The sequence below is a fragment of the Talpa occidentalis genome, unplaced genomic scaffold (genome assembly GCF_014898055.3).
Source record: "Talpa occidentalis isolate TD23 unplaced genomic scaffold, MPIMG_talOcc4v2.1 talOcc4.10, whole genome shotgun sequence".
Taxonomy (NCBI): domain Eukaryota; kingdom Metazoa; phylum Chordata; class Mammalia; order Eulipotyphla; family Talpidae; genus Talpa; species Talpa occidentalis.
Genome location: NW_023600993.1, coordinates 99,843,542 through 99,868,774, shown reverse-complemented (window position 1 = coordinate 99,868,774; position 25,233 = coordinate 99,843,542). Strand labels below are relative to the sequence as shown.

General features: G+C 58.0%; 1 protein-coding gene across 1 annotated transcript in view; it reads left to right on the top strand.

Moving 5' to 3' along the window:
• The window catches only part of RIPOR3 (RIPOR family member 3), a 62,659-nt gene that overhangs the window by 28,834 nt on the left and 8,592 nt on the right, over positions 1-25,233 (top strand). The window contains exons 2-13 of the mRNA XM_037500338.1: positions 9,313-9,430; positions 14,820-14,951; positions 15,745-15,823; positions 18,514-18,537; positions 18,801-18,854; positions 19,603-19,752; positions 19,917-19,980; positions 20,214-20,257; positions 20,376-20,501; positions 20,575-20,720; positions 20,971-21,100; positions 22,536-23,108. Of these exons, the coding sequence (XP_037356235.1) occupies positions 9,321-9,430; positions 14,820-14,951; positions 15,745-15,823; positions 18,514-18,537; positions 18,801-18,854; positions 19,603-19,752; positions 19,917-19,980; positions 20,214-20,257; positions 20,376-20,501; positions 20,575-20,720; positions 20,971-21,100; positions 22,536-23,108 (1,632 nt within the window). The 5' untranslated portion in view covers positions 9,313-9,320. The remainder of the gene's footprint in view (positions 1-9,312; positions 9,431-14,819; positions 14,952-15,744; positions 15,824-18,513; positions 18,538-18,800; positions 18,855-19,602; positions 19,753-19,916; positions 19,981-20,213; positions 20,258-20,375; positions 20,502-20,574; positions 20,721-20,970; positions 21,101-22,535; positions 23,109-25,233) is intronic.

The following is a 25,233-nucleotide window of genomic DNA, read 5'->3' as shown; positions in this document are numbered from 1 at the left end:
TGTCTGTGAATGGGACCTGATTGGAAATGGGACCTTTGTGGAGAAACTCAAGTTGAGGTCACTGGGGACCCGAATCCAGCATATTGCATGGTGTCATTATAAGATGAGAGTCACCCCTTGTGATGACGTAGTCACAGAGTAGAAGACCACAAGGCCGAGGCTGGAGAGATGCAGCCACAAGCTAAGGCTGAAGGGCACTCAGAGGCTGGGAGGAAGCTGGGAAGTATCCTTTCCTGGAGTTTTTATGGGATGTGGCCCTGATGACACCTTGATCTTGGACACGTGGCCTCCAGAACTATGTGGCCTCCAGAAAATATATTTTCACATGGCACTTTGTTAGAGCAGCCACAGAAAGCTAGTGCATTACCTAAGGTATCTGACCTTTGCACAACTAGCAGTAGGAAAAGCTTTACATTATAGTTTGGTCTTTCCTTTTAATAAGGGAACTAAAATGAGCAAGACCTGCCAACTATAAAGGAAGGCATCTATAAGGTCATTTTAATGGCTTCTATTTTATAGATGGGGAAACTGAGGCTCAGAGCACGTGGATGGAATCTTGTCCAAGATCCCATAGCAGGAAAGAGGCGAAGATTGAACTTGAAGTTGAGATTACTGACCCCAAGATTCATACTCATCCTCCTCCATGCAAATCTGGGTGTATGCCTCAGAGATTATTGCAGCATCTCCAAATCCTAGTCCCCAGAAGTCACTTTTCTTTATTCCATGACTTCAAAACTTAGTCCCACCCTTGTCCTTATGGGAACTACCTGTTCTAGCCACATTTTCTGTAATATGAGTCTTGGTAAAGCAAGTGCTCTTTCCCTGGTGATTTTCATTACAAAAAAATTTCATTACAAAGTTGGAGAGTCCCACAAAATCATCTCCCAATAGACTCAACTAAGAATGTTTGGCAAGAAGGAATTAATTGATAAACAGCTTGTAGTACACAAACTCCAGTGTCTGCCTGGGATGTTTTGCAACACTTTTGGAAACTCGAGGATTTTAATTCCAGCACAAGCTGTTTATTTCAGGCTGTTAAGCCACCACATATCCTGCATGCTTGGGAATCCACTGGCCTCACTGGGAACTTCAACAACGGAGGCCCTCTCTTGCCTTTGCCTGCACCTTTGCAGTGACTGGTAGAGCAGCGCTGCAGCACCTGGGAAGACCAGAAGGGACCTTCTGCCGACTTAGTGGATTTAATGTGAAAGATTCTTGAATTCAAGACTTTAGGTTCTAGAACATCAATGTTTCTTTGGGAGGAAATCTGCCCCCCTTAGAAAGAGGGTGAGCCACCTGGCATAAATTTGCTTAGTCCTGAGAATGGGGCAAAAAAAAAGGGGGGCAGAAACAACCTGATTTTTCCTCTTCCCTGGGACCAGGGCATCCATTTCCAATCGGCACTAAGAAACAAAGGAATTACACACTGCACTATCGAAAGAGAAACCAGAGCAGCAGAATGGCTTGGTTTCATGCCTGTAAATTGTTTACCTCGGGATGACCAGATGGCTCATCTCTTGTTGAACCCTTGACCACTCTCCGGGCTGTTAACAGCCCTGCTCCACTGGCCCACGTGCCTGCTGGGGGTGGGGCGGGGGGGGGGGCTGCATTCCAGGAGGTTGACTCAGCACTGCTGGTCATGGATCCTCATTGCCACCCAGCACCTACAGTAGGCCCCCACTGGGTGGGCTTGAACCCCTAATGCCCACTGGGCTTCCCAGGGAAGGCCCTAACCCCTCACCTGCCTATAGGGTCCTCCAATGTGGTCCCTGTTCACCCACCCCTTTACCTCTTGCTATTCAGATGCTTAAAATTTGGGTGCCCACATTTCCCTCCTGTCCCCACCTCCACCTGGCTGTGTGAGTGTGGAAAAACCACTTCCCCGCGGGGAGCCACAGTGTAGCTGGAAACGGGGGTGGGGGGCAGGGTGGGTGGCGTGGGTGACATCTCATCCTGCCTGCCTGCCAGGCTGGGTGGGGATAGGTGGGGAGAAGGTGATATACAAAGGTTTTGCAATCACTCTTACCTGCCTTACATGGCTTGACCCCTTGTGATGAATTCTGGGGGGAGGCACAGAGGGTGCTCATGCCTCCCCAGACAGAGGTGGGCACCCCGGCTCTCCCTCTGTCGGTCCTCTCCTTAGTCACTGCTGGATGAGGTCTCTCTGGAGTCAGCCACTCACATCTTTGGGTTGATGAAGAAATTCCCAATATAGGTTATAAAAATGACTACCCGTATATATTAAACAAATGATCACACACATAAGCACACACATCCATCTCTCCCGCCGACGAACCCAATGTGGTAATTGGTTTATTACTGTGCACAGGAAAAGACTAGAATTGGTGCATTTATTTAAGCAGTATCACATTTTAAACGTCAAAATAATATCCCTTTGGAATTTTCAATAAATAGTCCTATTCCAGCTGCATGTCATTTGCTCAGGGGTGGGGTTAATTCTGGCTTAGCTTCTGGTGCTGAGGGTGGCTTCGCACGCCCAGGGCACCAAATGCAAAAGGGGGCCTCGTGAGAACAGCCTCCCTCCAAGCGCTGGTCCCAGACCCCCGCTCTGCCCCCCAGCTCCTGATAGTGGGGGGAGGCGTAAACACGCAAGTGGTGATGCGCCACACAGTGTGGCCGAGGGGATTGTGCATCTGAAGACCCGGGTCTCCTTGCAGGGAGACCTGACCCCATGTGGGAATGGCTAGGTCAAAGGGCAAATTCATTGACGTTTTTTGATGAGTTTTGGTTTCCAAATTGCTCTTTACACACTCAGCAGCCACACGCGGGAGGCCAGTTTGCAACGGGGTGATTCTGAGGATCTATCAGGGAGACTTGCGTCACGGGGAGGAGCAGGCGTGGAGCCCATGGGGAGAGCGTCCAGGCTGAGGGAACCGCCCTGCTGATCCCCCAGGGAGGGATGTGCAAGGCAGAGCTCTGTGGGGGTGAGTGCCCACTCCAGGGCCGAGTCTGGTGCAGGCCTTGTGGGTGTGGGGCAGAGGTGAGATTTCTTTCTGAGATCCCGGAGGCCTGGTGCCTGGCGTGGTTCTGAGAAACCTCATGAGCATTTAAAAAACACTCATTCTGGGTGTGTAGGGGGTTAGTTCTGGAGGGGGTGAGGTGGCAAGATTCGGGGTGTTTCTGAGAAACAGAGGATGGTGAAATCTCTGGACCAAGGCCCTCTGCGGGGTTTTTCAGTCTGGCTGGAAAGCCCAAATTCCCACCCAGGGAGCTTCAGCCATCCACAGATTAGAAACGGAATCTTAGATGTGGAGAAAGCAGGTTCCAAATTCTAAAAGCTAGAAGGAAAATACTGACAGATCTGGTCGCATAAACATTTAAAGCTTCTCTTGCACACACGCACTCCATTAAGAGCAAGGAAAGGGTGAGTTGAGGGCCGGGAAGAAACCAGAAGGATCCGGATTCAGGATTTAGAGACAGTTCCTAGAAATCAATGAGGAAAAGGAAGGTCCTTCCCGGAGGGGAGATTCTAAGACAGTGAGCTGTGGAAATAAGCTTTTTCCAGTCAGAAATAAGGGAAATGCAGGTGCAAACGGCCCCATGCTGGCCTCCTGCTGTGGGGCCAGGGACAAAAATGGGGACAGGCCAGAGGAACTGAGAAGTGAGAGCCACAGAGGAGAGGGTCGGAGCGGGGGTTCATCCTCACCCCCACTTCATGGCGAGGGGCGGCGACCTCTCCTCTCAGTCACTGTTCCTCTCAGTCACTGTTCCAGGTGTGTACCTGGGATGTCAAAAACTGAAACCAGAATAATGCTGAGAAGCCAATAAAATCAACACCGAGCGCTTACTATGCACTAGGCATTGTTCTAAGAACAGGTCATTCAATTCCTGGTACCCACTCAGCAGCCCACTCAGCAGCCTCCCTCTTTCGCATTCAGGACTCGGTTTTGAGAGCTGGCCTCGAAGCATCTCCCCACAGCACCCCTTTGAGGTGGGCTCAGTTGAGAAGGGATTCAGCTTGTGCTTTGAGGCTTAGTCCCCCCATTTGCTACCTCCCCCTCTTCTTGGGTCTCTGGGCTGCCCACAGCCACCTGGCACCTCCCCCCACCCCAGGGTGCCTCAGGCTCTGCCCCAAGGTTCTATCTCTCCCAGTGCCTCCCCACCCCCCACCTCTGACACGCCTGGGCTGGGGGGTGTGGAGGTGATCCCAGCAGCGATGGGGCCAGTTACATCCAAACACCACTGGATAGTTCACAGGAACCCAGGAGTCATCTTGCTGCGTAGCCCCCTGGGGGCTAGCTGGGAGTGTAGACCGCATGTGTGGCCTTTATAAAAGCACCTTCTCAGGACGCAGGTGCACCCCAAGAAGCAAAGGCCTTCGGGTGTGGGGGACACAGCTTCCAGGCTCCGTCGCTGGCGCGAGGGGCACGGCGTCAGTGGCAAACGTGTTCCCATGGCCGCCCTCGCTGGCTGCGAGGACCATGACGGCGCAGGCCCTGCGGAGGCACAGCGAGACCACGCCGCTGGTCGCTCACGTCTGCTCTTCTTAACTCGTCTCTTTCTCACCTTCCCCGTGCCATTATTCCCTAAAACCCTCTTCCTCAAGTGACCCAGCCAGAGGCCATTTAAGCTTCTCTGCACTTGGTCACTTGTGACCCGCCGTGTCCCCAACTGTGACGGTGGCACAGGTGTGTGGGCCGAGCCCTGAGATGCTGGACTGGACTCCCAGTGGCCCGCCCTTGGCCAGCCTCTGGGCCGAGCGCCTCCCGCGGCTCCCTGGAAGACAGGCAGCTCAGGAGGCCGTAGACTGTGTGGTAAACTGAGGAAAAGGGCCCTCGTGGCTGTAGATCTTGATTCGGGACTCCTACCTGCTCGACTAAGCCAAGTGTCCTTCGAATCTGCCACTTTCTTCGTTTAAATATGCTTTCATTTTTATTATTATTATTTTTTTAAAGATTTATTTGTTTATTTATTTATACCAGCACTGGGTACAGTCAGAAGCGCGGGAGGGTGAGAGAATCCACCAGAGCCAGAGCGGGGAGCAGAGCAGGCAGAAGGACCGAGGTACACTGCTGAGGGGAGCAGCGGGCGGCAGGAGAGGTCATGTGGGACCCTCCTCCGGTGGCCGGGGAGCAGCCGGGGATCGAACCGGCGCCGCAGAGGCTGCGGTTAGCTTCGCAACCCAGCGCTCAACCGCTGCGCCACCGGGGAGGCCCTAAATATGCTTTTATTTTAAAACAGCACCTTATATCCGACGGAAGACTGTTTACTTCACATGGAAGGTTAAAAAGTCAACAGAACGAGACGACCCATTAAAGTCAGGCTCCACCCTCTGCGGCCTGGCTCTGGGCCTGGGGACTGCTCTGGGCCTGATTGACAGGGAGAGGGACAGTGTCTGAGCAAGGACAGAGAGGGGACCAAAGCTGGAGTCTCTCTCCCACTAAGTGAGTTGTGGGGCTCACTCGGGGTCTGGAGTGGCCTGCGCATGGGGAGCCCCGAGGGCTAAGCTGGGACCCTGAGGCTCAAAGGTGAGGAAACTTATTCAAGATCCCGCACTGGGCGAGATTCTCCTGTGTCCCTGATATGTCCTTACCATTCACTTATTCAAGCAATCACTTATTCAACTGGGATTTGCTGGGGGCCAGCTACTTGCTGGGGTCCTGGGTACACGGCTGTGCAGAGCCCCTGTCCCCTGGCGCTGAGCCTCTAGCGAGGGACAGACAGTTGTCAAGCAAACCCTAAGAAAATTCAAGATGGCGATGAATTCTTTGAAGGTGAAAGAAGATGTGGGGTGAGGGATCAAGGAGGGTCTCTCTGTTGAGGCCTGAGGCTGGGAGGGAGCTGGTGGGAGGCCTGCGGGGGCAGGGGTGTCCTGGGGGAGCAGACCGGGTGGAGGGCACAGCTGGTGCCAAGGCTTCAGGTGGGCTCTGGGGAGGGCGGAGGACACTGGGGCAGGGAGGAGGAGCTGGGGTTCCTCCTGCGCTTCCACCCAGCTCTGGTGAGCCGGGCTGGCCACGGGACCACTCTGGGCTTGGTCGAGCCGTCAGCAAAGTGAGGGACTTGGACCCATCTGGTGCAGACAGTCTGGTTCCCAGGGCAGCCTCCTCCAGACGCCCGTCCCTCTGCTGTATAAACTCACATTCCTCATCCCGGGCTCGCTTGCCATTTCCTTTCATGCGAAACCAAAGGGGCTATTTTGGAAAGTCCTATAAGCAAACTAAGGCCTGGTTGGCATCTGAGCGGATATGAAAGAGCCCTAAGTGAGGGGCTGGGGCATAAAAGCCACCCAGCCCTTAAAGCCCAGCTGTTAAATTTAGAAGCCTCACCTCCAAATGAGGTGAAATTGTAGGTTCCCGCTGGCCAGCCGGTGGCTTTCGCTGGCAGGGAGCGGGACAGATTTAGCGGGAGCGGGTCCTGGTATCCCTCCAGCCACACCTTGGGAAGAGACCCAGGACGTCCCCAGTCTCTGGGCAGCCGCTGGCTTTGTGAGAAGGCCCCTCCGGCTACCAGCCGCCCCTTTCTGCGCACGCCAGCTGGGTCCAAGCAGCATCGGCCGAAGCGAGGGCTGCCGGGGTGCCAGGCCAGAGAGGCAGCGAGGGACACACGGGAAGGGACGGTCCCGTCTGCCACCAAGGTTTGGGACCTGCATGACTTCTGTGCCTCTCTCCTCTGGCCAGGGACCCCGCAAGGTGCCCGTCTGACTCTCATGTCCATGAGAGTCCCGAGTGTCCCCAGGGACATCCCAGACCTGGCCACAGTCCAGCAGCTAAAGGATTAATGCCAGGGAGAGTGGGGGAGGGGAGGGGAGGGGAGATAGGGGAGTGTGGGGTGGGGGTGGGGGGGTGGGGGGGATAAGGTGGGGTTCTTGAAAGCTTTTGTTCTGAGTGTCCATTGTTCCTGTGATTGAACATTAGGTAGATCACCCTGGTGACAGGTGACAAACATTCACTGGGGTTTGTTGGGAATCTCCACGGAAGGCTCCGGAGGCCGCACCCCACTCCCCCCACCCACCCCTGTTCTCCTACAGACAAAGGATTCTTTGCAACAACAGGAAAACCCAGCTGGTGAGGTCAGCTCCCGAGAGCCTGCCCTACCACAGTATTTCCAGGAGCGGGCGCTGCTGGCCTCCCAGCGCTGTAGGGCTGTGTGGGAGCTGAAGGCCTGCTCTGAGCACCCCAGGTCCCACCTGAGTTCCCACACTCTGAAGTGAGGTTTGATTTTTCTTGCCCACCTCCCCTGCAGGGCTAGACTTCTAGCTTGGCAGGGCTCCCTGTGTTAACCTGCTTCCATTCCAGGACCCCCTCCCCTAGGCCTAGGCCTGTCCCCTGTCACCCCCATTTGGGAGTGGGGAGCAGTGATCTGGGCACAGCCCCTGGGGAAGCTAGTGCAGCCTACAATGAGCGGCCAGCTTCGGCATTCAACATGCCCCGGTTCAAATCCCAGCTCTGGTTCCTTCCTGTGTGACCTTGAATGAATGGTTTCTCCTCTGCGCCTAGGTTTCTGCATCTGCAAAGTGGGGGAAATAAGAGGACATGCCTCAAAGAGAGTTGGGAGAATTAATCAGGGTTTTAGGATCTCATAGCAGGTGGCAGGCAGAGCCCAGGCTACTTAGGGGCCAGACGGTGAGCTGACAGCCAAGGGTCACTGATCAATAGCTGCAGCTTTTGTAGATATGGTTTTATTGGAACACAGATGCTTTCGCCATGTCTGCCTTTCTGTAAAATGAGTTGAGTAGTTGTAACAAAGACTATGCAGCCTGCAAAGCCAGAAGTAGTTCCCATCTGGTCTTTACAGAGTCAGAAGCAATGGAAACTCTTTTTTTTTTTTTTTAAAGAGTTATCTATTTATGGGGCCTTCCTGGTGGCACAGGCAGTTGAGCGCAGTGCTGTGGAGCTGTCCACAGCCTCTGCAGTGCTGGTTCGATCCCCGTCAGCCGCAGAGCAACCCACATGGCACAGCAGACCTCTCCTGTCTCGCCCGCTGCTCCCCTCAGCAGTGTGTTTCAGTCAGTCTGCCTGTTCTGTTCCCTGCTCTGTCTCTGGCGGTGAATCCTCTCACCCTCCCGCACATCTGGCCTGTACCCCGGTTCTTATATAGATAATCTTTAAAAAAAATTAAAATTAAAAGAGTTATCTATTCATGCACACAAGAACTGGGGAACAGGCCAGAGGTGTGTGGGGGTGAGAGGACTCACCAGAGACAGAGTGGGGAACAGAACAGGCAGATTGACTGAAATACACTGCTGAGGGGAGCAGCGGGCGAGTCAGAAAGGTCTGCTGCGCCATGTGGGCAGCTCCCTGGCTGGGGAGCGAACTAGTGCTGCAGAGGCTGCGGATTGCTTTATAGATTGCGTCTCAACCCATTGTGCCACCAGGGAGGCCCAGCAGTGGAAACTCTTACTCTTATTTATAGTCTTACTCATTTTCACATTTATGTTCTTAGTCTTATTATCAGTCTTGCTCTTATTCTTATTCTTCCACTGTTACACCTTGGGCTGCACAGCCTGGTTAAGTACGGGAAGAAGCCTTAGCCTTTCACTTTTCTGCGATCCTGCAAAGATGTGCTAGAATCTTCTAAGCCCCAGAGAAGAACCCCTCACGCCCAGCCTGTAGGGAGATCCCTGTCTAGTGGGTCAGACAGACAAGTCACCATTCATAGGCCACTGTGAATGGAGGGAGCCAGGGACTGGGATCCAGGAAGGCTTCCTGGGGGAGGTGACATCTGGGCTGAAATAGGAGGAAAGAATAACCTGGAAGCCAATCCCAAAGTGGCAGCCAGACCTCACTTTGAAAAATGCGGGTCCGCAGCCAGTCTCTTCACCTTCTGGAGCCTCTGTCCTCTTATTGAAAGCGGACGCCCTTCTCTCCTGGAACCTTCCTTTCCTCCTCCATGGCTGGGGCAGGTCCCCCTGGGCGCCCCGTCACTTCACTGTGAACTGCCCGGGGATCGTCCCCTCCCTGCCTGACCAGGCGCCCTCCTGGGCCAGGACTTCGCCTGATCACCCAGCGCGTGTCTCTAGCACCATGTCTGGCACACAGTAGGTGCTCAGCGAGGGTCTGTTGCAGGGATGAGTGTTTGGCAGAGGCGGAGGGGAGGGGAGCAGAGGTGGGTGCAGGAGGAAATGTTCCTGCCCTGCGCACTCTGCGCCGCTCTGTATTACGACCAGAGCACTGAGGACCCAGGTTGGGGCTCGGCCCCCTCTCCCGCCAGCACCCCGGGGGCTCACCGACCTTCACGGAGTCTCATCTCCTCGCTGTGAGCCTGGATGGTCCGGCCATGGTGGCAGGTGGGGCCGCGGTCAGCGCTCACCGGGCAGGGGCGCGAGGCCGACGCTCTGTCCTCTCCCTGCAGGTGACGGCATGTCGGTGAGGGTGCGGTTCCTGTCCTCCGGGGACCCAGGGGCTGTGGGGGTCGTGGGCCGGAGCGCCTCCTTTGCGGGCTTCAGCAGCGTGCAGAGCCGGAGGATCGCGTAAGTTCCGTCCCTGCCCTGCGTGCCGGGGGCCGGTCCGGGACAGAGGCACAGCCCCTGCCGGCGACCGGGGCTTGCTCTCATGCCAGGTCGCGGGGCGGGGGTGTGCGTGTGCATCTTGGCGTGTGGGGAAACATAATTTCTCCCGGCATTCTCCTCCTCAGAAGTCAACCTGCCTGAGCTTTTCAAGTCCACTTGGCAGATCAGACACTGATGCTCAGAGAGGTGGAGCCGCTCACCCAACATCACACAGCAAAACTGGGTCAGAGCTGAAACTTAGTCGCCTAAGGGTGGGGTTAGGATGGAACGTTCTTCCTGTTTGATAGGATGAGAAATGGGCCGCCTAGCCTGGCCCTGTGACTTGGGCCAAGTGATGTCACACCTCTGGGCCTCAGTTTCCTCATCTGTGAAATGGGATCACAATGTCCCTCCCTTACTAGGTTGTCATCAGGATACCCGAGGGGACATGTGGCAAGCACACAGTAGGTGCTTGTGGGATGTTTTCAAAGGAGGAGGGGCCATGCTGCAGACGGGCCCAGGGTCAGTGTGACCCTCTGGCCACGAGCTCGTGGCCGCCTGCGCCTCCTCAATCTGCAGTAAGTTCCCAGGCAGAAGGCACGCCTCCCCTCCTACGCCTGCCTGGCCCCCTGTCTCCAGAGCTGCATGTTGAGGCACTATGCAGGCCCTTGGGGAGCTACCAGCCAGCTGGCAGCCCCCAAGTTATCCTGAGGGGCCCAGACATTTGCCTGTTCAAGCAGGTGTGGAAAGGGAGGGCCTCCAGCCAGAGCAAGCACAGAACCTGTTAGCTCAGTGAGTCAGTCAACAAGCAAATCCCACCACGGTACCCCCTGCCTGAGACACTCCTAAATTTTCCTTCCCACCTCAAATTCAAACCTGTCCCCCTGCGACCTGGCCCATCTCATGTCTAACCCTGCGCTTTAGCCACGCGACCCTCTCTCCAGGCCTGTGCTCAGCCCTGTCTCCACCTAGCACTCTCCTCCCCTCTTCACTGGCCCAGCCCCTGCTTCATCTTCTGCTGGCCTTGGCTTCAGTGATCTAGGAAGGACCCCTGAGCCCCAGGCCAGGCCAGGTCCCCCCTGCAGCCCTTCCCTAGGGTTCCAGCCCTCCCCGCAGTGATCTGGCCTCACAGTCAGGCCCTCCCAGTTCACTCACCCCATCTCCGGGCAGCTCAGTTCCTGGCGTGCCTGGAAGAGTGACATCTGAGGGTGGCAATCCTGGAACATCCCAGAGAGCACCCTTAGGAACCCCTAATTCATTCAACAAATATTTATGGAGCACCTTCTTGGCCTGGCTTTGTTCCAGGCTCTGGGGACAGACCCAGGACTCGCCTTCCTGGACTTGCGTCCTGCCCGGGCAGTAAACAGCAAGGCGAAGGTAATCAAGATGGATTCGGCTGGTGGCAAGCGCCATGAAGGAATTCAAATAGGGGGGTGCAGGAGACAGGGGCCTTAAAAGGGGCCATCAAGGGGATGGGACAATGAAGACTGGAGAGAAAAGGAGGAGCTGACCATATGCAGACAGGGTGAAGGGCTGGGGAAGCCGTGAGGTGGAGGGGCCAGTGACAAAGGTCCTGAGGCAGGAGTGAGCTTTAAGGAAAGAAAACGAGCATGCGTGATGACGGTAGCAGAGGGTCTTGTGGGCCACAGTGAAGTCAGTATGTGGGGAGCCATTGGAGGGCTTGAGCACAAGAAACTGAGGCCCCCAAATGGGAAGAAATTTGGCCAAAGTCCCAGAGGGAGTTAGTGTCCAGTGTTCCTGACCCCAAGCTTCTGAGAGGAGAAAACGTGGATGCAAATGAGGAAGGTACACAGTGGGGGCTCCATACATGCTGCTGAGAGGGGCTAAGTGTAAACTGGTCAACAGAACCATTTCTGAGCTGCTTCTTCATGGGCTTCAGTAGGGTCCTCCCTCTACTCCAGGGTCCGTAATCAGAGTTTCAGAGGACGATTGTGCCACCCTTTAACTGCTCAACCTCTGAAGTCCCTTTGCTCACAGGCGAAGAAGATGTTGCCCATTACAGCGCATCTATTTTTAACTTCCTGTCTCTGTCCAACTCCCAAGGGAGTTGGCTCTGGGGCTGGACAGCCTGGATTAGATTTCAGGGGCTCTCTGAACTCCTCAAGTGTCATGCACGTGTGGTCACCACCCCTGCCCATCTAGCACCCCCAGACGCAGGAGAAAAGGCCTGCTCACACTGCTGTCACCTTGAGTCCTCAGAAGCACTCCCAGTGGTTCCTGTGATGGCCCCAGGCCCACCTCCAGCTGCCGCCTGGGGCAGGGGCAGGCACGGACTCCAGCCCAGCCCAGTCTGGCTCCAGCCCCTGCACAGCAGCACCCGACCAATTGTCTCCTGATGATACCAGCTGCCTTGGCAGGTAGCACGTGCCCATCTGGAAGCTTGTCTGGTGTGCTGGGGGCTGTTTAATATTTACTGAGTCCTCCTGGAACTGGTGAAACATCCGCCTCCAGACCTGCTCCCTGCCCTGGCGGTTGGGACACGGGGCCAGACCTGCCGCCTGATTGCCCCATCCGGAGGCTGCACATGAGTCGCCATCCCTGGCTGGGCCGGCCCAGGCGGTGGCCACCACGCCTGCCCGCTGGGCCTCAGACAAGGGCACGGCTTCCCCAGAGCCAGTGCTTGCAGGTGCAGCTGCAGCGACAGGGTGAGGAGGTCCAGGTATATGGAAGGGGGGCCTGGCCCAGGGTGCCCACCTGTGCGGGACCGTGGGTTCCAGGAAGCTGGCAGGTGAGTGGGGCTCCTGCAGCCTCCCTCAGAGTGGCTTGCCCACGCCCCCTCTGTCTGCCTGCCTGCTGGGGCACCTCCCTGTGTGAAACCCACCACTCTCGAGGCTGCAGCCCTGCCCTTTACTGCCAGCCGGGAGATGGCAACTTTGTGGAGGACCTGCTCCAAGAGGTGGGTGATGGGTCTCGGGTGGGTGAGGGAGGAGGGGAGACAATCCCTTCTTGGGTTTTGGAAAATGTCACTGGATGTGTGATCGTGAATGGCACTAATGACGTGCCAGGCTTTGTGCCCAGTGCTCGGGGCACATCACCTTTACCTGATCACCCATCCAGAGAGCCTTCCCTGTTCAGCTATTTCACTTCATTTCCCTTCTTTAATTTTGCCCTTGGCACTGGGCATTATCTGACACATGGTTTATAAAAGTTGCCTTATTTAAATGCTACACTTACATACAGCACTTACTCTTTCCCGACGCTTTCGAAGCCCTTTATATTTATCAACGCTCACCACCCTCACAGCGACGCTTTCTCTGATCTCTGTTGTACTGAGGCACAGAGAGGTTCAATAACTTGCCCAAGGTCACACAGCTTATAAAGGGGAGCCAGATAGACGCCTGGGGCCTGGCTTCGAGCCTGTGTTGTTACCAACCCCCATGGTCTTCTCCAGCTGGCACTAGGGCAGGGGTGTTATCTGTCTTGGTCAGTGTCCTACTCAGTTCCTGGAATGCCATCTGGAGCGTAGTAGGTTCTCAGTAAATATTGACAACTCCGTGGGGTGGGCAGTCTTACCATCCTCCTTCTACAGATGGAAAAACTGAGGCTCCAGTAGATTAAGTCCCTGTGACCTCTGAGCACAACCTGAGCCCGAGCTGCTGACCAGGAGCATGTGTCCCCCCAGACAGTATAGGCTTCCAGCCTGGCTGGGCCCCGAGGGCCCAGGTTCCAGATCCTCCCTCTGGGACCCAGGTCTCCACGTGCCCCTGGGATCTGTACTTCTGGTGCGTGGGCTTGAAGGGGGCTGGGCAGCATGGTCTCGGGGAGGCCTGGACAGCTCTCTGCCGAGTCAACGCATGTCTGAGTATGGTATGCGTGGCTTCTGGCTGGACTGGAAATACAGCCTGGTCACCTGCTCAGGCCTTCAGGGGCCAGGGCAGGGCGGTGGCCCAGCGGCCCTTCTCTCGAGCCTGGGAAAGAGGCGGCTGTGCCCTGCTCGTCACCTACATAGCTCTCCAGACTGCACCCCCCTTCCCTGTGGACTGAACCCTCGAGGGTGGGACCCCGTCCCTTGGCTCCCCTCATGGCACCTGACTCGGAGAAGATGATGCTGGGTAATGTTGGAATGAGTGAATGAGGGAATGAGTCCTTTGCCGTTGATTTTAGACCTCGTAAGTGCAGTGGACTATGGGGGGCCGCTGGGGTTGCCAGCAGGAGGGCATCTCCCAGGTGCAGCGGAACTGGTGAAGCCCTGGGACCGGGGTCCCTGAAGGGTGCAGCCTCGACAGCACCTGGGAACATGTTAGAAATGCAGATTCTCAGGTCCTAGCCCAGACCTGATGATTCTGAAATTCAGAGGGGCGGGGGCTCAGCAGTCGGGGTCTAACAAGTCCTCCGGTGAGTCTACAGACCCCGGGGCCTCCTACACCTGCTGCCAGCTGGGGGGTTGAGATCCCAGGCCGAGTCCTGTACACCGGGACTTGGGTCCCATCTCTGCTACCTACGCGGTAACAGGCAAGTCACCGTCTGAGCCACAGTCTCCCTAACTTGCAATGGGGTGCAAGTAACACCTGCCTTCAGGGCACGTGCGTGAGCCAGGATCCCAGAAAGCGCTCGGCAGGCTCCCGGCCACAGCAGACTCAGAGCGGACCTTCTGACACGTTGCCACTCGCTCCCCAGGGTCCTCGGGCTGGGGGGTCTCTGCTGACCCGATGGGCGGCCTGAGCTCTCTGCTCTGTGGAGACATTCGTCCTTGTGGCCAGATGCGGGCTCTTCCCTGGGCGCTGACCCTATCTGCCCCTCCCCCACCAGTGGTCCCCCAAGCAGGAAAGGCCCCCACATCCAGCTCCCCCTGCTTTGGTCAGCGGGCTCCCTGCTGTCCACCTTTCCCCGTCTCTCTGGCTCTCTGCTCCCCGGCTTAGAAGACCTGACTTGGGGTGCGCCTCTGCCCAGCTCTTCCTCTGAGGTCCAGCTGAGCCTCGGCTCCCGCTCTGTCTCAGGCCCCAGCACGCCTCTCTCCCCCGTCCCTTGCCTGGGGTTCCCCGCTCCCGCCCCTTCCCAGGCTCTGGGCCACTGGAACGAGGCAGGGCGTGATCTCTGCAGCAACGGCGGCCATTGAGCCGGCCATGCTTCAGGCCGAGGGCTGCTGTCGTGCCAAAAGTTCAGCCTGGCGCCTCAGAGAACGCGCGGCACCACCCTCTCAGCAGTGCTCTCCCACTGCAGATAAGGAAACTGAGACCCAGAGAGTCTCAGCAACTTTCCTGAGGCCCATTCAGCTCGGAGTGGGACTCATCCAGGTCTCAGGGCTCCGTGGGGCTCTGACCACTGTTCCCAGCGTGCCTGCCCCCAGGAGCGCTTTGTCCAGCCCCTGCTCTGACCCCTCCATCCCTTCTCACAGAAAGTCCATCCACAGGAACTCCATGAGGTCACGAACGCCTGTGAAATCCTCCAAGATGTATGGCACGCTGAGGAAGGGGTCCGTGTGTCCAGACCCCAGGCCACAGCAAGTGAAGAAGATCTTTGAAGCGCTGAAGAGAGGCCTCAAGTAAGGACAGACGGCCTCCTGCTGGGGCCGTGTGGCTGGTCTTGTCTGTAGGAGGCCACGGGGGGCTCCTGGAGACTTCTTTGGGGCCGCCAGCACCCCAATCTGCTCTGGGCTCCTGACCCCTGAGCAAGTGGTCACCTGGCAGGGGTGGTGTAAATGGCCCGGAGGGGTGAGCGGTCTGCCCGGGACACATCCGTGATGGAGCAGGACGGGACCCCCACCCAAGCCCCCAAGTCCCAGCTCAGGACTCCTGCCCACATCTCTGTTTGGAAAACACACATGACGTGTCCCCTCCCTGCCAGGCTTCTCGGTGCTTTCCAGAACGGGCTCTCAAGGCCCTTCTCTGGTCCTTGGCCCCAGGCTCCAGAGAGCAGGATGGCCTGCTTGTCCCAGACAGAGGCCTGAACCTGCTGACCTCCCTAGGGGCCGGGGTGGAGATACTGGCCTGCGTGCAGACGTGGGGCCGGCCTCTCCCCTGCCCTGTGGCCCTGGGCTGGGTTACCAGCCTTCTTCAGGGTGGGGTTGCCCTCCCCTAAAGCGGGTGTAAGCAGAGTAGGACCTGTTTATGGGGAATCAGCTGAGAGATTCCCCACTCTGCACAGCAGCCCTCGGGGCTGGGGTCTGGAGGCCGAGCAAGCTGGTGGGTGGGCAGATGGGTGGACGGCTCCGTCGTCTGCCTCTGGGCCCTGAGACCCACCAGGCTCTCCGTGTGGGGGGCCTTCACCCCAGGGCCCTGTCATCCTGCTGCGTCTCCTTGTTCCTTTCCAAACTCCTTTCCTTCGCTCTCCCCCAGGGAGTCTCTGTGTGTGCAGCAGGCCGAGCTGGATTACCTGTCTGGACGCCACAAGGACACCCGCAGGAATTCCAGGCTGGTGAGCCCCCCCGTCCCCCCTTCCTGACGAGCAGCCTAGGCCCGATCCCAAGATGGGCCCCTTCCCCCAAATGGGTCAAGAATCTCAGTCTCGGAACCCAGGCCTGACGAGTAGACTTTACCTGGGGGTGAGAAGCTTCCCCGGACCTCACAGGCCAGGGGGGACGCCTCTCCCCACCGCAGCTGGTCGTGCGTGACCACGCCGCTCCTTGCTTGTTCTGGGTTAGGAGGCGGCTCTGGGGGTGGCGGCGCGTATATGTTTAGATGGCCTGATGGACAGGCCATAGCCCTTGGCGGCCTTGCAAAGGGCTGCTTTTGTGATGTCAGGGAGTTGGGTCAAGCCCCGAATCTGGAGGATGTGACAGTGACCCCCCCACAACTGTCCTTGATTGAGTTTGCTTGACCCCCCCAACACCCAGTGGCTTTGAAGTCCCCTGCCGTCTGCGGCGGTGTCTCTGAGGCTGGGGCTTGTCTAGCCCAGGCTAAGCCGAACTTAGTAAAAGGCCAAGGCTGAACCCAAACAAGCCAAAAATAGGCTGCCCGGTGAACTGGCGGACACGCAACACATCATCACTGCACAGGACGTCCCGTGCGACCTTTGGGACACACTGACGCTTAAAAAGTTATTTATGATTTATGGGAAATGTAGATGTAGGTGGGTGTCCTGCGCTTCCCATGCTCACACGGCCGGGACCCCACAGCTCAGGGAACCCTCATGCTTCCAGCCAGTCAATCTGGCTTTCCCGTCTCGTGGGGTTCCTCCCTCAACTCCCCCCACCCGCTGCCGCCCGCGGGTCACGCCTTCTGCCTCACGGGACACCCTGTCCTCAAGGCGATCACCCTTCTGGAAACAAAAGCCAGGAGGCCGTGCTGCTGCGGGATTCTCCTGCCAGTTCCTCGTGCCAGGGCCCGCCTCCCTGTGCCCAGGCCCACAGCAGGGCGCCTGCCGGATGGAGGAACTGGAAAATGGGCAGAGAAGTGACTCCACCAAATCGCATCCAGCCCCTCTACCCTGGCCCGGCGGGGCAGCTAGGGAGGTGTGGGCCCAGCCCCGTGTGGGCGCCAGCGGACTTGGCCCGGCGCTCAGTCTTGTCTTGACCTTGGGGGGTGGGCAGATGGGCACAGATGGCTGAAGGGGGCCCGGCCGAGGCTCCGCCCCCAGTTCCCAACCCTTCCCCTCCACCTACCCCTTCATGTAGGCACAGTGGTCCTCAAGTCCCATCTCTCCCCGTTCTGGAAGGAAGCCCAAGGTGGGCTCAGCTGACTCCCATGTCATAGATGGGCACACAGAGACGGGGGAGGGGCAGCACCTGCGCTGGGGTCACGGAGGAGGGGGCGGCTGGGGGGGCTCCTGGGGCCGGGCCCTGGCTCCCCGCACGCTGCTGGTTCTCAGCCCCTGTACTCCCCAAAGCTCGAGAACTTTCCTATCTCTTTATTTCTCAAATGGAGTCATAATTTCCTAACCCCCCCACGCGATGTCATATAAAGGCTCACATGGGAAAACACGGATCTTGGGGGGCTTCATCTGCCTTTTCTTTTTGCTGGGGGCTCCTCTTCCCCCCTTAACCCTTGAAGACCAACTAGTATTTCTCTTTCCCTGCTTCACCTGGTCACACGATCACATAAACACACCAACAAATGCACGTTACGGGTGCGGGTCAAAAGCGTCTTACAGAAAGGCGCTGCGCCGGCGGCCTGCACCCGCTCGCGGCTTGCTTGCTCTTGCGGCCTCGCAGGAATCCCTCCAGGCGCAGATCTGGCCACTCTCATCTACGTGGGCAAAACAGGGCCTGTTTCTCTAAACAAGCTTCCTCCGCACGAGCCCCGCCCATCATTTACTTTCCAGCCACAATGGCGGAGACCACAGGTCCCACGAGGCCTAAAATATCTGGTCCATGATACAGACCGACGGGGATTTTCTCATTGGCTGCACCTGGGCCCTGGCTTGGTGGCGGCGCCCTTCCTACCGCCGGGACTCCTAGGGCTGCCCACCTCTCCCTGCCCTCAGTAATTCTGGTCATGGCTGAAGTCACCCCTTAAACAGTCAAATCCCAATGGTCCTCATTTTTTTTAAAGATTTATTTATTTATACAAGAGCTGGGGTACAGGCCAGAGGCACGGGAGGGTGAGAGGATTCACCAGAGACAGAGCAGGGGCCAGAACAGGCAGAAGGACCGAAATACACTGCTGAGGGGAGCAGCAGACAAGACAGGAGAGGTCTGCCGCGCCATGTGGGTATCTCCCTGGGTATCTCCCTGGCCGGCCAGGAATCGAACCAGCACTGCAGAGGCTGCAGACAGCTTCACAGCGCGACGCTCAACACACTGCATCACTGGGGAGGCCCATGGTCCCCATTTTGTGAAGTACCTACTGTGTCCTTTGCTCCTAGTAGCAATGCTAGGGGGCTGGTGTTCTGGCTTCACCTATGAGGAAATGGAGGCTCAGAGAGGTTAAGCAACTTGCCCGGGACACACAGCTGGGAAAAGAGCCAGGCTTAGAATTCCTCACCCAAGGCACCTACTCACTCTTCCTCGGCCTGACCACGGTCAGCTGGCTGCAGGCCTCGGAGGATGGACTAGCTGCTGGCTTTTTATCCTCTGAGCCTGGGCACCTGGGCATTTAGCCTGATAGGTCTTGGAGCTGCTTCTGGAACTCTTACACCTTTTCCCTCCTTCCTTCTCTCCCCTGTAGGCTTTCTATTACGACCTGGACAAGGTGAGTGAATTCTTGTCCTCGAGTGCCGGGAGGGCCAAGGTCTGGCATCCATCCCCCTGCCATCCTATGGGAGAAAGACCTGCTTTTCCTCCCAATTTTGCAAATGGGGAAGTTGAGGCTCAGCAATGAGCCTTCTTCAGGGGTGGTGAGAGGTTGGCCTGGCTTCAAGCGTGTGTGTTTGCACCCAGAGGAGGGTGGCAGGGGGCGGGGGCTGGCGGGAGGCCCCGGCTGCTGTTATAGCATTTTCTCTCTTTCCGGGGAAGCAAACACGCTCTGTGGAGAGGCACATTCGGAAGATGGAGTTTCACATCAGCAAGGTCAGCCTGGTTCTTGGGGTACTGCAGGGCTGGGGCGGGGGGTGGGGTGCCTTTGCCCAAGAACTTCAAGATCAAGGTGGAAGGGCCCCAGCAGGGGGGCCAGGATACCTAGAGGAATCGGACGTCTCTCTTCTAGGTTAGTGGGGGGAGGTTTCTCTGGGTGGTGGGATGGAGGAAGATGAAGATGAGCAGGGACTGCGAGGGGTGCAGCCCTAATGGGGCTGGGGGTGGTTGGGGGTCCCCCAGGGGCATTTATACAGAAAGATCATGAGTCATACTCATTCTTCGAGGGCCGGGAAGTCTCAGCCCAACCACGCCATTGTACAGAGAGGAGAGGCCCAGAGAGAGACAGGGATGGGCCAAGGTCACACAGCAGGACCCGCACAGTCCACAAACTTTGCTGCTTGGCTCCTCTTGTAGTCAGGGGTGGCAGAGTGGGTGGCAGATGTCACCAGCCCACCTCCCGTTTTATAGTCAAAAAATCCGGCAGAGAGAGGGGAAGTGACACAGTCACACGCCCATCTCCTGGTGTTTATTGTGCCCCAACTGCATGCCAGCCACTGCCAGGTGCTGGGAGTCCCGAGCAGAAGAGGCAGGCGTGGTCCCTGCCCCACGGGGTCGTGTGCTCGGGGGCCCGGGAGCGCCATAGCGGCTGGGAACGTTAGTGGCCAGAGGGTGAGGCCGGGCAGGCAGGGAGGGGGCCTTGCCCCTCTGTGCGGGCAGTGCCCACCGGCCCGTGCCCCCGCAGGTGGACGAGCTCTACGAGGGCTACTGCATCCAGTGCCGCCTGAGGGACGGCGCCTCCAACATGCAGCGGGCCTTCTCCAGGTGCCCGCCCAGCCGCGCCTCCCGCGAGAGCCTGCAGGAGCTGGGCCGCAGCCTGCAGGAGTGCACGGAGGTGGGCCGGCACCTGGGGGGGTGTGTGGGGGCGTGGGGGTGTGGCCCAGGGCCCCAAGGAAGCATCTCTCTCTGCCCTCGGCCTCTGTCTGGCAGGGTCTGTGCGTGGCCACCTGGCCTGGCCCGGGGGCAGGCGGCTGAGCCACCTTGTGTGGGGCTTTGCAGGACATGTGGCTCATTGAGGGGGCCCTGGAGGTTCATCTGGGCGAGTTCCACGTCAGGATGAAAGGTAACGGGGTCGGGGCTGGCAGTGGGTGGGCAGAGGCCAGCCTGGGTGGGGGTGTCAGGCCTTCTTGGGGCCTGGACTTCTGCTTAGGGTGGGGCATTGGTCACAATCCTGGGAGCCGTGATGGCTTCCTCCCACCCCGGAAGCTGATACCCACATCCAAGTGGGGTGGGGGGAGCCCCCAGCGAGGGCCAGGATCCCGAGGGCAGAGAGATCAGCCCGTCTCTGTCTTCCAGGCTTGGTGGGCTATGCACGCCTCTGTCCCGGAGACCAGTATGAGGTATGGCCACCCTCAGGGCGACCCAGCAGGCCTCTGGGGGTCGGGAGGTGCTGGGCACCAGGGTCCCCCTCCTGCCCCATGTGGGGCAGCCACCCAGCCCTTCCCGGACTTGCCGCAGGTGCTCATGCGCCTGGGCCGTCAGCGCTGGAAGCTGAAGGGCCGGATCGAGTCGGACGACAGCCAGACCTGGGACGAGGAGGAGAGGGCCTTCACCCCCACCCTGCACGAGAACTTCGAGATAAAGGTGGCTGGGGCGTCGGGGCGGGGCCAGGGTGCCTGGCTGGCTGGAACACCACCCACAACTCCGCACCCCCCAGGTGACCGAGCTGCGGGGCCTGAGCTCCCTGGCAGTGGGCACAGTGACGTGTGACATCACCGACTTCTTCCTGACCCGGCCTCAGGGCATCGTGGTGGACATCACAGAGCTGGGCACCATCAAGCTGCAGCTGGAGGTGCTGTGGAAGTGAGTAGAGGTGGACCCCCTCCCCACCGGCTGCTCCTGACCCACTGCTCCCCGCAGGGCAAGCCCAGAGGGGGACTCCCCCAGAGCACAGCGAGGGCCTCACTGGCTCCCCCTGGTGGCCGGCTGTGCCCTAGCAGCCACCACGAGGGCTGGGACCTGTCCTCTGGAGCCAAGTCCCTGGAACCAGGGGATCCCTGGGCCACCTGGCCCCCAGCCTCGACGACACCCTGGCCTCTGTTCTCTCTCCCAGCCCATTTGACACCGAGAGCTGCCTGGTATCACCTGGGCCCACAGGCAAGTTCTCCATGGGCAGCAGGAAGGGCTCCTTGTACAACTGGACACCCCCGAGCACCCCCAGCTTCCGGGAGAGATACTACCTGGTGAGTGAGCTGGGCTTGGGGCTGATCCCAGGATGGCAAGCTGAGCCCCTTTTGAGGTTATCCTGTTCTCTTGTCCTTTCCTTCCTTGCCACCAACCCCTCCATTCTGGGGGCTCTCTGAACGATGTCCTGGATTTGGCTGTTTTCTGGATATCCAGAACTGGGGTCTCTCGATGGTTCTATCACCCCCGTCCTGGCCTTGATCTCCAACTCATTTGTTTTAAATTTGAACTTACTGTGTTTTCAATAGGGAGCTCCTGGCATAGCGAGCTATCTCCTTCCTGTGCCCTCCAGAAACGTGGGTCCCCCTTAGCACCAGCCTCTGTTGTCAGCTTCTTCCATATTCTCCCAGAGAACTCCATGCCATCCAGGAGCAAGTGCATCTCCTCCTGCAGCTTTTACTTTACAGCAGCCCTTTTAAACCAGTGCTGATTCGGAGACTGATCTCTCTGACCCCCGGGAGCTTCCTCCCTGTTTGCACTGGGGAGGGTCGCCTTTGGCTGCAGCGTCTGTATTTAAAGAGACACGAGGTGTTTCAGTTGTCTGCCATGACCAGCTCAGGGCGGTCTACAACCTGGTGACTCTTACATGCTGTGCCACCATCCCGGGTCAGGGAGGTGCTGAGGGCGCGGCTGGGCATTGGCACGTGGAGGTCACTTTGGAGCTGGGGAGGCACCAGACTCATTCCCAACGAGCCCCAAGAACAGGGACATAAAGAAGGGCTTTCTGTCGAGTCTGGGTTAGAGTAACGCTGAGCTGGACAAAGCGCGGCACCCCTCTGGGCCTTGGGGAGCAAGTGGCTTTAAAATAAGCCCCACAACTGTGTGTTTTGATTAAAATCTCTTGTCTGGCCATGGTAGGGCCTGGTGATCTTGAGTTAAAAGATCATCTGTGCTCAAAAGCATGTGTGTCTCCTGGCTCCAGCAGGCCTGGGCTCAGCTCAAGGCTAGTCGCTCTGCACACGCTCAGGTTGTATCAGGTAGATGTGGCCCAGGCTCTGGTTGTCTGTGAGAGCAATTCTTAGTGGGGAAGTCAGATGGGTTCTTCTTTTCTTTCGTGGCCTAGCGTCTGAGACCCAGCTAACCATTTAACCTCAGTTTCAGTGACATCTGAGTATGGGTCTGAGAGGGGCACAAGTCACAGAGAACACATGGTAAAGAATGTTCTAGGCAGAGCGTAGTCAGTGCAAAGGCCCTGAGGCAGGAATGAGAGACTGAACCTAGAGGGTGTAAGAAACGAGGAAGCTGCTGGGACTGCAGAGGAGTTAGAGGGGTGATGGGAGACAAAGCAGGGAGGTTACAGGGTCACTGGTCCTTGTGGATCTCAGGCACCTGACGATGTGGGTGTGCAGGACATGTGTCTCTGGGGAGCCCTCTGGGGGCTTGTTGTGGTCCCTGAGGGGGCCAGTGACGCTGGTCCCATGTGCCTCTCTCCAGTCTGTCCTGCAGCCTCCCGCACAGCAGAACTTGCTGCTGGGAGGCCCGAAGGCCACCTCCATCCTCAGCTACCTGTCCAGCAGTGACCTCCAGGGCCCTGGCCTGCGGAGCCAGAGTCAGGAGCTGCCCGAGATGGATTCCTTCAGCTCCGAGGATCCCCGAGACACCGAGACCAGCACATCGGCATCCACCTCCGATGTCGGGTTCCTGCCCTTGGCCATTGGCCCCAACACTTCCATTGAAGAGGAGGCCCCAGAGGATCCCCCACCCCTGGGCCTGCTGCCGGAGATGACTCACCTGGCGGGAAACTCGTTTGTGGAGCAGCCTGGCTGGAGGAATTTGGAAGTAGAGAGCCCCAGCCTGCCACGGGGCTCCCCCTTTCATAGCCACCCACTCTCCGGTAGCCAGAAAGGCAATGATGAAGAAGAACCCGAGGACGGGGTGCAAGGGCTTGGGGTGACTCTCGAGAGGCCCCTGCAGGAGGTTCTGGATTTACTGAGGTCCTCGGACCTTGCCCGGTCCCAGCTCCGGGAGCTGGAGTGCCAGGTCCTCGGCTTCCAGAACCGGCTGAAGGTATGTTTGCCCTTCTCCGGGCGGCAGCCCTGCTTGGCCGATGGTGGACGGGTTGGGATTGGACATGGGGGGCAGGCAGCCGGGGGCGGCATCTTGCCCTCCCCCTTGTGTGACCCGGGGGGGCGATGTCTCCTCTCTGGGCCTCCGTGTACTCACCTGTCGAGTGGGGACAACAGCGGTCCTCATCGGCGGGGAGGGTTGTGAGAGGAAACCAGGGCTCGGGGTGGATCGTTACTCCACGCCTGGGCAGAATCTGGCCCCATCTCAGATCTGACCTGGAAAATAGGGGTGGGGCTACAGCTCGGCGTTGGGTTCCCAAACTTGGGGGGTTCTTGGGGTCACATCTGCCACCATGAAAAACCCCTGAACAGCTACACAGCCTACCTCGACCCTGCAGGCCAGGCCACATGCCGGGGCCTGGTGCTGGCTGGGCGGATTATTCTTTTGGTTTGAATTTAAATGTATGGACAATAAATGTGTAACACGGCACCTGCTCCCATCCCAGCTCATTCGTGAAAACGTCTTTTGTGTAGGACACACACTGGCACTCAGAGTGCCGAACAGCTCCCTTCAAACATTAGTGTTGATTGTTTTATTTCCGTCCTGCCCCAACATTACAAAGCAGCAGAGGTGAAAGTTTAACGTTTCACTTTATAGCCAGCGACTTACACTAGTGCGCCGCGTTCACCACTGCTGGGGCTTCAAGGAGGACCCGCCCGCAAATTTCCAGAAAAGCACTAAATACCAAAATGTGCTCTTAGTGCTGCAGAACCATGTGAGTGAGCACGCAGGCAGCTTGTCACCTGCGTTTTGAAAAATTATACTCCCTTTACATAAAGATCTTAAAATAACACCACAATAAGCCAGAATTTATAAACTTTTCTTGTTTTGGCAAACCAAGTCGGAGCAATAAAAAATGAAACCAGGCTGTGGTTTGTGAGGCTAATTACAGACACACATAGGCATGTATAGAAATGTGTGTGCTCAGTTCTCAGTATTCATGGATTCTGCCTTTGCACATTCACCTACTTGCTAACATTTACAACCCCCCAATTAATTCTTGGGGTGCACTTGGGTCATTGGGGAGCATGTGGTGAGGACTCGGAGTCCCCCAGTGTGCAGGTCCCCGCCTCTCCCTTCAGCCTCACGCCGGGGGCAGCCGCCCCTTCCCCTGCCCCGTGAGTGCTGCGGGCTGCACACCCGTAACCCTAATTCTGGTGATTTCGCTTTTGAAAGGGGGCCCCGTGCCGGCAGGCTGGGGTGCGCAGGGAACACGGGCGGGAGCTGGGAAAGCTTTGCTCAACGTGCGCCCTCGCGCCGGCCGGGGGTCCGGGTGAACGAGCGCACGCTGGGTGTCCAACAAGCTGCCTCGGCCACGGCACGGGGTCTGGACCCACGGGTGGGGGAAGGTGCGGCCACCCGGGCCCCCGGCCTCGGCATTTACTCGGCACAAGGATTGAGTAGCGCCATTCGGGGGTCACGGCGACTTCACAGACCAGAGCCGCCTGGGACAATGAGCCCTGCTGTGCGCGTGTGCACACGTGTGCCCATTCACGTAGGCAGCTCCCCCCTGCCAGGCGAGGACACCTGGCACTTGCCTTCTTATCTCTTGTTGCTCAAGCTTTTCTCTGTGGGCTCAACTTTAGGGACTCCGGGGGCAGCGTCTGCCTGGGCTAAACGGGACGTGCTGGGCCTGGGGTCCGACCAGAGGCCAGGACACGACCGTGGTCTCCAGCCAGGGGTTTCTGGATGCGGGCAGGACCCGGCATGGAGGGCTCTGCCCACCTGGCTGTGGCGGGAGGGGTGGCCGCCGTGCCCAACCCCAGCCCAGGGCCGTCCCATGGCCGCACCCTCCCCATTTCCCCGAGAGAAGAGCCGCCGGGAATCCAGAGGCTCCTCGGCAGCCTTGAGCCTCCCAGAGAGGCACTCGGCGCCCCACACCGAACGTTACAAATAATTTGGCACTGCCGGTGTTGAGACACGGGGCAGTTTCCCACAGAAACTGTTTTCATGCTTTTCATTTTCTCAGAAAATGGAATAATCAGGCAACAGCGGCCCCATGCTCCCCAGTGGCGGGAGCACCACAGCAACACCCCACCTTGGGGAGGCACCTGCTCCCCCGAGC